General features: G+C 55.5%; 1 protein-coding gene across 4 annotated transcripts in view; it reads left to right on the top strand.

Moving 5' to 3' along the window:
- The window catches only part of PTPRF (protein tyrosine phosphatase receptor type F), a 97,948-nt gene extending 86,574 nt beyond the window's left edge, over positions 1 to 11,374 (top strand). For all 4 annotated transcript variants that reach the window (XM_036754779.1, XM_036754783.1, XM_036754782.1 and 1 more), the window contains 7 exons: positions 4,659 to 4,944; positions 5,885 to 6,063; positions 6,395 to 6,521; positions 6,663 to 6,788; positions 9,038 to 9,192; positions 9,286 to 9,421; positions 9,992 to 11,374. In XM_036754779.1, the coding sequence (XP_036610674.1) occupies positions 4,659 to 4,944; positions 5,885 to 6,063; positions 6,395 to 6,521; positions 6,663 to 6,788; positions 9,038 to 9,192; positions 9,286 to 9,421; positions 9,992 to 10,060 (1,078 nt within the window). In that variant the 3' untranslated portion in view covers positions 10,061 to 11,374. The remainder of the gene's footprint in view (positions 1 to 4,658; positions 4,945 to 5,884; positions 6,064 to 6,394; positions 6,522 to 6,662; positions 6,789 to 9,037; positions 9,193 to 9,285; positions 9,422 to 9,991) is intronic.
- Positions 11,375 to 12,561: the final 1,187 nt, after the last annotated feature.

Genomic DNA, 12,561 nt, shown 5'->3' with positions numbered 1-12,561 from the left:
CCATGTCTAATGGTGGGGGGGGGGGGGGTTCCCTTGAGAGAAGCTCCAGGTCTGACCCTTGGGTTGACAGATTCACTTCTCAGTTAGAGGCTTGGCTGGAACAGCAGTTTTGCTGAAAAAGGTCTGGGGGTTCGAGTGGTCTGCAAGCTGGACATGAAGCAGCATGACATGGCCAGTGTGATCTTGGGCTGTGTTGAGAGAGGAGGCAACATGTCTAGGATTGATCATCTAGATCACTGCGGTCAGTCTGGATGCTGCAGTCTAGCTGAACCACCCAGAGGGGCGCAACCAGGCTGGTGAAGGGCTGGGAATGCAGAGGGTATGAGAGGATCAGTGGAGGTTCAGCCTGGAAAAGACTCAGCAGAGTCTAGAGAGCCAGGTCTCTGTGTGAGGGAGAACTCATTAACAATTAACTTGTAAGAGCTTAATTAGCTTCATTAACATAACAAGAGTTGTCCCAAAGTGGCATGAGTGCTCCCTCTGGAGATAGCAAGTTCCCTGTCCCAGAGATCTTGGGGCAGAGGCTGGAGAGCACTTGGCAGGAGTGTTGCCCAGGCGCTTCATGCATGTACAGGATTGGCAGGTGCCTCGCAGGGCCCAGCAGCTTGGAGCCTCTGCTGGGAATGGCACCAGTCCTCGGTTCAACCAGCTGGGCTTTTGTCCTCCAGAGACTCACCAAGAACAGGCCCTTCTCCCTGGGGAACGTTCTTCAGATCAGTAAGGGCCAAGCAAATACAGCCCTTCAGTGGGTGGGTGGTCATGTGCCCGGCCCTCAAACCTCACCCCATTGCCCTTCCTTGTAACCAAGAAAAGAAGCCAAGTCAACAGGCTCGGGCCACAGACCACTGCTGAGGAGGGGGAGGGCCCTGCAGACCATTGCTGAGGAAGGGGGGGGTGCCCTGCAGACCACTGCGTTGGAGAGGGAGGGTCCTGTAGGCTGCCCCCGAGGAGGCAGAAGGCTCCCAACTTGCTTTGACATCATTGACACAACTGTGGCTGGGCTTATTGTAACTCTGTATCATGCCTGCTCTGTGGATGGGTCTTCCCAGGTTTCTTATCATTCTTCATATGGTTTCTTCTGGTGCCATCAGATGATAGGCATTTATTAAGCACCTACTATGTGCCAAGGACTGTACTAACCCCTGGGGGAACAAAGGCAAAAACCCACCCCTGGCCCTAGGGGACCTTACATTATAATGAGGGAAGACAACATGCAAAAAGCTATGTACCTACAAGATAGAGACAGAAGGACAGAGGGTCAGGGCACTAGCAGCTGGGACCAGGAAGAATCTGTTGCAGAAAGTAGGATTGAATTGAGTCTCGAGGGAAACCAGGAAATACTCTGTTACATTCCTTTACTAGAGTTTGTTAAACCCCTTCCCCAGTTGACGGACACTCTTTGTTTCCTGTTTTTTGCTGCCACCAAAAAAAAAAAAACCAAAAAACCTGCCATGAATATTTTGTTATGGAGACTTCTTTCTGTCATTTACTTCTTTGGGGGCCTATGCCTAGCAGTCCACTGAGTCAAAAGTGATGGACAGTTTAGTGACTTTTGTTACATAATTCCATGTTTTCCAGAATATCTGGAGCAGTTCACAATTCCACCAACAATGTATTAGTGTCTTTCTTCCCATACCTCTTCCAACACTGACTATTTTTTTATCATCTTTGCCAATTTGATGAATGTGAGATGGAACTCTAGAGCATTTTAATTTGCATTTCCCTATTGGTGATGTGGAGCATTGTTTGTGCTTGTTCATCTTTGCAATTTGTCTTTTCAAAGTTGTTTGTTCATATCCTTTGACCACTTAATCAGTGGGGAGAACTCCTCTTGGACACGGGTACGTGGGTCAGTTTCCTAGATCACCTGGGTCTATGCCTTCTGTCAATGCTATGTGTATCGTGCCAAGATTCTTCTCACTCAGCATTTTCTCTGCTTACGCTCTCCATGTTGATTTTGTTCATGCAATAACACTTTAAAATTTTACGTGATTAAATAGTCTCTCTATTGGCATGGCACAGTGGTGAAAAGCAGTAGGCTTAGAGTCAGGACCTGGGTTCAAATCTCACCTGTTAGCTCTGTGATTCTAGGCAAGTCACTGAACCTCTCTGGGCCCCAGTTTCCTCATCATAGCATAAGAGGATTGGATTCACAAATCTCTAAAGCTCCTTCCACCAGCAAGTCTGTGAGTTTTTACAGTGACCTCCGCTTTTGGTTCAGCATTCTTCCCTTGCCATAGTTGTGGAAGCTACCTGCTGCTTCTGTTCTCTTAATTTTTTAAAGATGTGACCTTATATATATATTGGAGCTTGTTAAGAGCATATATGGTGTGAGGCGCTGGTCTGAATCTGGTTTCTGCCAAACTGCTTTCTAGTTTTCCCACTGGTGCTTGTCAAAAAACGGAGATTCGCCCTGACCCCCTCCTGAGCGCTGGCTGACTGTATTCCTCTCCTTTGGTGCCTGCCGCTGCTTAGCATAGTTCCTGACACTAATGTTTGTTAATTGTTTAATGTTGAACCTGTTCCACTGAGATTTCCTTTTCTGTTTTTTAACTAAATAGTTCTGCAGATTGCTTCTTTGTAATACAGTTTAAAATCTGGTGATGCCATATTCCCTTCTTTTCTGCTTTTCCTCATTCTTACGTGAAGTTCGATGATATTGTCAAACTATCAAGTAATCTCTTAGTATTTTGATTGATACAGCAGCAGAGCCCTAAATTAGCGTATAGTCATCCTTGTTAATGTTGGTGCAGACTAACCATAAACAATGAATTTCTGGTTATGCAGCCTCCTTTATTTCAGAAAAGGGCAGCTATTAAGCACCGTCTCTGTGCCAGGCCCCTGTCCTTCATGCTGTAATAAGATAAGACAAACCCTGTTGTCGGGGGACTCAACGTGATTCAAACAGAGAAGTTGGAATAGAAGTTGGGCACTGTACTAAGCACTGGGGATGCAAAAAGAGGCAAAAGACGACAGACCTTGCCCTCAAGGAGCTTGCAGTCTAATGAGGGAGATGACAAGCAAACAAAATATGTAGAAACAAGCTACATTTTAGGAAATAATTTTTAAAAGGAAAAGCACCAGAATTAAGAGGGGTTGGGAAAGACTTCCAGTAAAAGGCAGGGTTTTAGGACTTAAAAAGGAGCCAAGGAGGTCTGTGGTCAGAGCAGATGAGGAAGAGTGCTCCAGGCACTGGCACAGCCTGGCAGCAGAGAGATGGAACAGCCAGGAGGCCAGGGTCACCAGGTCCAGGAACAAGGTATAAGGGGCCTGGGGTGCCCAGCTTAGGAAGGGCTTTGAATGTCAAACAGCACTTTGTCTTTGATCCTGGAGGCAGGCGATAAGGCTTTAGGAAAGTCTCTTTGGTGGCTTACTGGAGGATGGGCTGGAGTGGGGAGAGGCACACTCCCCCCACCCCCACCCCAGCAGGTATCACCATAGTCCAGGTGTGAGTGGACAAGGGCCCTGGACCAGGGTGGGGCCGTGAGAGAGAGAAGGGGGTGTATTCGAGAGTTGTTGGAGGGGATGAAGAGCAAGGCAGGTGCTGACACACATCTCGGGCAAATTGCTGCTAACCACAGGGAGAGGATCAAGGAAGGCCCAAGCTCCGAGTCGGGCAGCAGGGAGAGGTGATGCCCAGGCTGGGCTTTGGAGAAGAGAGTGTGAGCAGACACAGACAGGAGGGAGCAGGATGGGGGCAGTTGGGGACATGAGGTCTTAAAGACCAACAGGAGGCTCTTGAGAAGGGAGTTGCTGGGAGCAGGTGTGTGCTTCAGGTATGTGAAGGATGGACTGGACAGAGCCTAGCACCCAGGACAGTGAAGAGGCTATGACCAGTACTATCTGCTCAAGAGCTCCCCCTCACTCACGCTCTGCAGGGTGGGAGCCCATGTTACAGAGAAAACCAAGGTGAAGGCCATACAGCCAGTAAAGGGCAGAGGTCCAGTGGTCCCAGAGCTCCAAGATAGAAGGGTCCTCAGTCCAGTTAGTCCGTCCTCTACCTGGACAAGCTCTCCTGAAAGGGACTTAAAGACATGCAGTGTTGGGGAGCTCATCACCTCTAAAAGCAGGCCATCCCAGTGTGGATCCATACTGGGATGGCTCTCCCTCATTGCCCTCCGTGATCTGGCTTCTAGGGTGAGGCAGGATGGGGCTGAGCCCTCGTGCACATAATGGTCCTTCGGTGCTTCTGTCTCTCCTGAGCCTTCTCTTCTCCAGGCTACACACCCCCAGTTCCTTCCTCTTGGTTGCTCTCCTCTGAACACTCCAGCTTAGCAGTGACCTTCCTAAACCCTGGTGGCCAAAACTGAACCCAGGGCTTGGGCAGAGGGACCGTCACCTCCTTGGGACTGGAAGCTCTGGCTCTTTTTAGGAGCTTCCTTGGTGGCCTCATCCCAATGCCATTTCATGGGGCTTGCATCCCACTAAAACCCCCAGATCTTTTTTTAGACAAAGTACTTTCTAGCCCTGCATTGACTTTTTGATCCCAAGTATAAGATTTTCCATCTTTCTTATGACATTTCACCTGATTCTATTCTGCCCTGAGCGCAGATCTGTTGAGACTCCTCTGGGCTTAGATCTGTGTGTTTAGGCCCAGGCTGAGGGCCCCAAGAACAGAGAAAGTGCATCGCTGAGCCTGATCCTTGTGTGTCCCCTAGTGCTGGTGTGGGCCGCACGGGCTGCTTCATCGTCACGGATGCCATGCTGGAGCGCATGAAGCACGAGAAGACCGTGGACATCTACGGGCACGTGACATGCATGCGCTCACAGCGCAACTACATGGTACAGACGGAAGACCAGTACGTCTTCATCCATGAGGCCCTCCTGGAGGCGGCCACGTGTGGCCACACAGAGGTGCCGGCCCGAAACCTCTACGCCCACATCCAGAAGCTGGGCCAGGTGCCACCCGGGGAGAGCGTGACTGCCATGGAGCTGGAGTTCAAGGTGGGTGAAGCGCCAGGGCAGGCCTGGTCCCCTGGGGCTGCTATCTGCTCCCCCTAAACAGGGATAGAGTAAAACCACCTAGAGTTTCAGAGCTGTCAGGGACCGAAGAGGCAGGCATCTGGTCACACTTGAGTTTCCCCAAAGGTGGTGGTCCAGCACCTCCCCAGATAGCGCCCCCCCACCCTGCTCTTGGTTCTGCCTTCAGGGGCCAAGCAGGAGTCTCATTCCTCCTCCATAGGACAGCCCTGCTCATATTTGAACACAGTTCCCATTTCTCACCCCTTCTTCCTGTGTACACCGCACCCCCCCCCCCGGCTTCTCTTCTCGCAGCTAAACACCCTCAGTCCACTTTTATGACAGGCCCTTCCCCCACCTGGCCACCATCCTAGACACCCTAATTGACCACCCAGCAGTCCCCCAGCTGTGGGCTGATGACTGTGGGAGGGTCCCTTGCTTCTCCCTCCCATTAAATACCAAGGTGTGGGCTTCCTTAATGGCTGGGTCCCCCTGCTGCTGACTCAGAGCGCTGGTAGCCCCCTCGAAAGCCTCCTAACCAAGCCTTCCCCAGGTGTAAGACTTTACACTTGTCCTTCTTGGATTTCATCCTCTGAGAGTCAGGCTAATAGTCTGGCCAGACATGATCTTTTGGGATCCTTACTTTCATTTGCTGTGACAGCCGTCTCTCCCAGCTTGTTGACATCTACAGATGGGATAAGGCAGCCATGGATTCCTTTGTCCATGTCATTAATAACCCCGAGCACGGAGCCGTAGGGCCCTCTGCCAGAGACCTCCTTCCTCATTGACCCTGAGCCCTTAGTGGCTCCCTTGAAGCCCCAGCTCTGCTCTTGAGGGGCCCCCTCTCACTCTGCCAGGGCCTGGCCCGGGAGTGGGGGTGCCCGGAGGACCCGAGACCCCTGACTGAGCCCTCTCGGTCCCACAGCTATTGGCAAGCTCCAAGGCCCACACGTCGCGATTCATCAGCGCCAACCTTCCCTGCAACAAGTTCAAGAACCGGCTGGTGAATATCATGCCATATGAGCTGACCCGTGTCTGCCTGCAGCCCATCCGCGGTGTGGAGGGCTCAGACTACATCAACGCCAGCTTCATCGACGGATACAGGTCAGTGGGTCAGGGCCACTACTTGCATGGCAGGGGACCGGGGCCTGCCTGGCCTGTAGGGATGGCCCTGCAGAGGGGGGAGGTCCACAGCCAGGCAGTGGGGGGGGGAGGGAGCTGGGGACAGGAAGCCTTGAATGCCAGGATGAAAAACTTGGATTCTCACCCTCAGACCTCAATAGGGAGTGATTGGGAGAGAATCGAACAAGACACTGCTGGGTTATTTTGGTGGAGGAGGTCTGGGGGAACGTGAGTCTGAGTCAAACATGCAAAGCCCAGGTACAGACCCTGGGCACCAGGTGCCAGTGTACGTGACACACTTTCCCTGCCCCAGGCAGCAGAAAGCCTACATCGCCACGCAGGGGCCGCTGGCCGAGAGCACAGAGGACTTCTGGAGAATGCTCTGGGAACACAACTCAACCATTGTGGTGATGCTGACCAAGCTTCGGGAGATGGGGCGGGTGAGTCTCTCTCCCTGCCCCACACCCTGAGCTGCTCTGGCTGAGCCTTGGGGCCCCATCTTTGGCCCCAGGCCTTCCCCTTGGGCTGCTTTGCCTCTGCCCCAGGCCCTGATTCTTTCTCTGACCCCTGCCCTCCCCCAGGAAAAATGCCATCAGTATTGGCCCGCTGAACGCTCCGCTCGCTACCAGTATTTTGTGGTGGACCCAATGGCCGAGTACAACATGCCCCAGTACATCCTACGAGAGTTCAAAGTCACAGATGCCAGGGTATGTGCTTCTGGGTGAGTGGGTGGGGCCAGAATGGCATCTGGGCAGCCCCTTGGCCGGCCATCCTGTGGTCCCTTTGGAGAGCTCTTAGTGCTGGCTCTGCAGGTCCCCCTCCTCCTTTCCTGGGTTTGGGGGCTCCTCTCTCCCCTGGTAGTCCCAAGCTTCTTGTCCTGCCCTGTCCTTCCCTCCTGGTCCTGGGGGCTGTTCTCTGTGGCCCCCAAGTGAGTCAGTCACTGGCTCACAGTCCCCCTCTCCATCCCAGCCCCCATCTTTCCATTCATTCACTGTAGTTCCCCAGGCCTCACACCTGCCCCTGCCCTCAGCCACACACAGGCCTCAAGCTAAGTCAGCAAGCATTTATTATGCAGCTGTGTGCCAGGCTCTGTGCTGGGGATACAAAGAGAGGCAAAAGGCAGGGCCTGCCCTCGAGGAGCTTCCTGTCTAATGACCAGGCAGAAACGACACAGACAGGATCTGTGGGAGAGAAGATCAGAGGAGGGCAGGAAAGGCCTCCCGCAGAAGAGGGGATTTTAGCTGGGACTTGAAGGAAGCCAGGAGACAGAGATGAGGAGGGAGAGTGTTCCCGGGCCCCCACAAGCCAGAACTCTGGGATTGCTGTGCTTCTGCTCTCCCATCATCCAGTCCATCCCCGTGCCTCCCCCTCACTGAGCCCCACTGGGCAGGGCCCCCAATCCTGCCTCTGGAGCAGCAGGCTCAGCCTGGCGGTCCTCCTTCCTTTCCTCCCTTCCTCGCTCTCTTGCCTCCTTTGTCTGTCAGGACCGTCTTGTCTGAGCCTGCGCTGGCCCCTCCCATGCCGCTCCCAGTCTGGTCTCTGCCTGTGCTTGCCTTTGAGGCGCTCACTGTGGTGTCCTCTCCCCATGGGGGCTCAGAGGAGGGGATGACTGAGGGAGATGTCACAGAGGCAGAAGTTACTAGACGTGGCCACAGGTTACACATGGGGGCGGGGCAGCTAGCCAGGGAAGCAGTGGGGGGGACATCGAGGCGTCACCCCTGATCTTTCCTCCTTCACTCCCATCACAGGAAGAGAAGGCCCTTTGTGCCTCTCGCATGCACCATGGGCTCACCCTGTCTCCTCCCGCACGTCACCCCCTCCCCCCTTCACCTTCTCCCTAGACACACCCCTGTCTCCCCATCTATAAAAAACCCCATGTCCCCTCTGGCTGACCCCTGCAGTCTGGCTTCTGACCTCATCCTTCCACCAAACCCATCCCCTGCAGTCTCCAGTGACATCCTAGTACCGCTTTTCCGTCCTTGTCCCCTGGGGCAGTCTGCAGCCTCTGACGCTGCCTGTCACCTCCCTTGGATCTCTGATGTAGCTCCCCTGCCTCTGACCTCTCTTTCTCCATCCCTCTCCCCGGTGTCCCCAAGGCTCTGTCCCCAGGGGGCATTTGTCGCTTCTCTTGACATTTACAAGCCATTTCATCACTTCCCTGCTTCCAGGTTCCATCTCTGGGTCCAGCCCTGACCCCCCTAAGCTCCAGGGCTTCATCACCCTGTGTCGAGCTTGACCTGCCCTGGGCATCTCCCACTCGGCATGTCCAGAACAGGCCCCACCCTTGTGCCCCTCCCCAAGCTCCCCAAAGCAGGGTCTGGCCTGGCTTCCCCAGCATGGTGCCAGCCATGCTGTTGGCCAGTGGTCAGTCTGTTGGGTTGTATTGGGCTGCACAGGCATGCCAGCTGGAGTTGGCTCTTGTCTGTGCTCTGCCCCTCGCTGATGGGGCTCACCCAGCCTCAGCGTCCTCCTCTCTCGGTGCTAGGGGATAAGGTCTGTGAGTGAGTCTGATGGCAGCAGAGAGCGGGCCCTGGGGGGGCCACCAGAGCACCCCCCCACAGCCTTGCCATCCAGACTCCTGGGAGTCTTGGTGTGTGCAAGTCATGTCAGCACAGGCATCAGCTGTCCTTCAGTCTGCCTTCTCCCCGTTGTACAGATGCAGAATGTGAGGCCCAGCCACCAGAAACAATCCCTCCTCACATTCCCCTTTCTGTAGGATGGGTGTGAGTCACCAGATGGCCCAGAGCTGAGGTCCTGCCACTGCTAGGCCTTGCAGCCTGTGGGGTGGTGAAGATCACACTGGGAGGGGACGGAGGATGGTTCAAGTCCCCTCCCCAGCCTGCTTGGCCCAGTTTTTCCTTGTACATATGTGTGCCCCCAGCCTGGGGGGGAGAATGAGATGCCCAGGGGCAGCCGCTAGGAAGGCCTTCTAGCACATCTGCCCCCATTCCCCCAGGATGGCCAATCAAGGACAATCCGCCAGTTCCAGTTCACAGACTGGCCAGAGCAGGGTGTGCCCAAGACTGGCGAGGGCTTCATCGACTTCATCGGGCAGGTGCACAAAACCAAGGAGCAGTTTGGCCAGGACGGGCCTATCACCGTGCACTGCAGGTGGGCCCTAGGGGGCAGGGACTGGGCTGAGGGTGGGGGCAGAAGGGGCCAGGCTTGGAAGGAAGGTGTCTGAACCAGAGCGGTCCCTTACAGTGCCGGGGTCGGCCGCACGGGCGTCTTTATCACGCTGAGCATCGTCTTGGAGCGAATGCGCTACGAGGGTGTGGTGGACATGTTCCAGACCGTGAAGACCCTTCGCACACAGAGACCCGCCATGGTGCAGACAGAGGTACAGGCGCCTGGGTGGGAAAGAAAGCACATTGAACAGGTGGGTGGGGTCCCTTGGGGGAGCTGGGCTGGATCCAACGAGATGAAGTTCCGTAGGGAACAACACCAGGTCTGATGTGAGCGTGGAGATCCACAAAAGAGCGTGCTTGAAGAAGATCCAGGGGTCCTAGTGGCCTGCAGGCTCGGTACTTGTCAGTATCAGGATGACAGTATGGAGAGGAGCAGTGGCCCCCAGAAAGCCCAGGGGTATCTCAGGCCACATCAGGAGACGCAGAGCTTCCAGGAATGAGGAGCCCTCCATCCTCTGCCCACATCAGACCTCTCCTGGAGGCTGTGTCAGTTCTGGGCATCAGGGATCAGCTACAGAGGCAGCCAGGGTTGGAAAGGACCTGGGGTCCATATTATGTGGTGAAAGACCTGGAAGAAGAGAAGGAGCCTGGCTCTGCCTGGCCCTGGAGGGCAGCGCTAGGTCAGGGTGGGTGGGGGAGGGGAGGGGCTGCCTCAGGCCAGGCCGAGCCTCCACCTCGCTGTGGGGCCGGGGCCTTCTGTGACCACCTCCTCCTGCCCCCAGGACCAGTACCAACTGTGTTACCGAGCGGCGCTGGAGTACCTGGGCAGCTTCGATCACTATGCAACGTAACCTCCGCTCACCCTCTCAGTCCTCGTCCTCACCCTCATCCCCATCCCGTCCTGGGGCCCGGCAGGGGCGTTGGGAGCCGCCTGCTGAGCCACGGAGACCGTGGCCCTGCCCAGCGGCGGCCCAGGACCTTCCCCCCAAACCCCAGAGCCAAATGTGTCTGGGGGGGGCGGCTGCCGCCCCCACGTTCCTCATGCTGCTTCTCCCTGGGCTGGGGGCGGGTGGGCGGAGCCACCTTTTTGTACTCAGTAGGGGTAGCCGGGTGGGTTTTGTAACCTCTTCTGATTTCCCTTCTTGGTGGACGGTGAAAGGGTCCACGCTCCGGGATTGGCTGGGGACTTTCTCACTTTCTGATCCTTTTCTTTGTGTTTACTCTCACGATACAAATAAACAGAAGATGCCTTTCCTCCTGGGGAGCCGCCCCACACCCAGGGTCCGCCGGGGCGGCCGGGCAGGGGCTGCTACCGCTTCGGGAGAAGCTCTGGTTCCCTGCAGCTGCGGGGAACCGCCACTCATTTTGTTGTTTTCTTCCTTTGGTTTTCCTTAAAGGCCTTTTTTTAGGTGCCACAGCTGTTGGGGGGAGGGGAGGGAGGGCAGGAGGGGGGACCTGGGGGAGAAGGGAAATACTCCGCTCCAATCATCTATTCCAATGCGTGTTTAAAATTACAGCCTGGTACTGATGAAGCGTCTGGGGAGACCCTGAGAGGGCGCTTCCCTCACCCCGTGTTCCCTCCCTCCTAGCAGCCGGAGGCGGGGAAGGCAGGAGCTGGGGGGCCGCCTCCTGTCGCTGCCGCCTGCTGCCCTGTGCTCGGCGGGCAGTGGGGCACATACAGGGAAGAGCACAATCCAGATCCCAGCCCCGACGCCTGCCCGGGGGAAGCACACTTTCACCACACAGGACGAGGGCGTCCCAGAGACCCCGGCGTCCTGCACCAACCTGTAGCTGTTTAATAGGAATTCATCATCACAGCCAACGTTCGACTTCAGGGTGTCCTCATGAACCAATGTGGCCAGACTACTGGACTCGGTGTACCTAGTCGCATCCCCCTCCCCCTCTCCCGCCTCCTCCTCACTCAGGGGAGCACCCTGGGCCTGCCTGGCCAGTGGGGGGTGGGGGTGGCAAAGCCACGCCCCCTGACCCCGGCACTCAGGGTCACTCTGTCGGAGGAGACCAATGTTCATTTCTGCCTTGTGGGTGTCGTGCTGTTGGGTGGGTGCGCGCTGTACGCCACGCGTCTGTTTTCTACTTGTTATGAGACTGCAGCGTCATTGCATAATTCTGGATGTTAATAAATTTGAATAATCGGGTTTCATACACACGTGGCTCCTGACTCTTCTTTGCCGTAGCTGTCCACTGGCTAGCCATGCCCACTTCACTGGACACAGCAAGATGCCCCAGCAGCTGCCCGCTCCTCAGTGACCCACCAACAACCTCCACCTGGGGGTGCCTGTTCCTAAATAGGGAGTTAGCCCCCAACCCTGAAAATCCTGGGAGTTTGTCTCCATCTCGTGAGACCCCCGCTGGAAACTCCTGGATTGCTGCTTGCTCCAAGGAAGGAGTTTTGCACCCTCCCAGGTGACCCTCTGAGCCAACTCTGCAGCCCCCTTGCCCCCTGCACTGTGAGGAGAGTCCAGCGTGCCACAGGCTCTGGGGAAAACCCTATCTGTTCATGGGCCCTGCCCAACTTTGAGCCATTCGGAACTTCCAAGTGCCTTTCCCCATCTGCGAACAGTGATTTTGGAGACAGAACAAACGGGACCCAAAGAACGTGTGCTAATAGGCAGGAAGAACTGTGGGACGGGTTCAGAAGTAGATGAACGTTTGGGCCCAAAGGGTCGCCTTTAGAAATTGGTGCTGGTTTAGCAGCAAGTCCCGTGGAGTACCCCAGGCACGTGTGTGACCCTGGCTCATGGTGATCAGTGCCTTGGATTAAGGCACAGGTGGCGTGCTCACTCATGAGAAGTGCAGGTGCCCCAGAGCTGGGAGAGATGGCCAGCACAGTCTGACGGCCTAGGACCTTGAGTTAAACCGTGTAAGATGAAAGTCTATCTAGGCTGGGTGTAGTCAAGGCTGAGCCTGGCAAGGCCTTTGGGCCCTGAGATCTGGCCTCCAGTGGATGAAGTCCGGTGAATGCAGGCTAACTCTGGAACTCATTTGGTGAGTGCCAGCTCCAGGGGTGGGGATGTGGGAGGAGGTGGCATCCAGGCTGCCCAAAAAAGGGGCAAAGGTGAGATTAGCCAGGGAGGAATAGGCTTCCTCAGGAGGTGGGGAGCATTGGTTGGGCAATAGATCACCAGCCAGTGGGATCGAGAGGAGTCAGTGGGCAGGTATGTGCAGGGCTCAAGAACCCATGATGCATCTCCAGACTTGGGGACTCAGGATCTTCCCACGGCTTCTAACTACACTCAGTATCTCTCCAGGTTTCATCATACTTGGTGAATGAATTTGAGAACATAGGCCCCCAGGCTTCAGGGAGAGAAGGAGACGTCAGGATCAGGCACCA

Source organism: Trichosurus vulpecula, chromosome 4 (assembly GCF_011100635.1).
Source record: "Trichosurus vulpecula isolate mTriVul1 chromosome 4, mTriVul1.pri, whole genome shotgun sequence".
Classification (NCBI taxonomy): domain Eukaryota; kingdom Metazoa; phylum Chordata; class Mammalia; order Diprotodontia; family Phalangeridae; genus Trichosurus; species Trichosurus vulpecula.
Note: the sequence above shows the minus strand (reverse complement) of the source record. Positions and strands in the feature narration are given on the sequence as shown.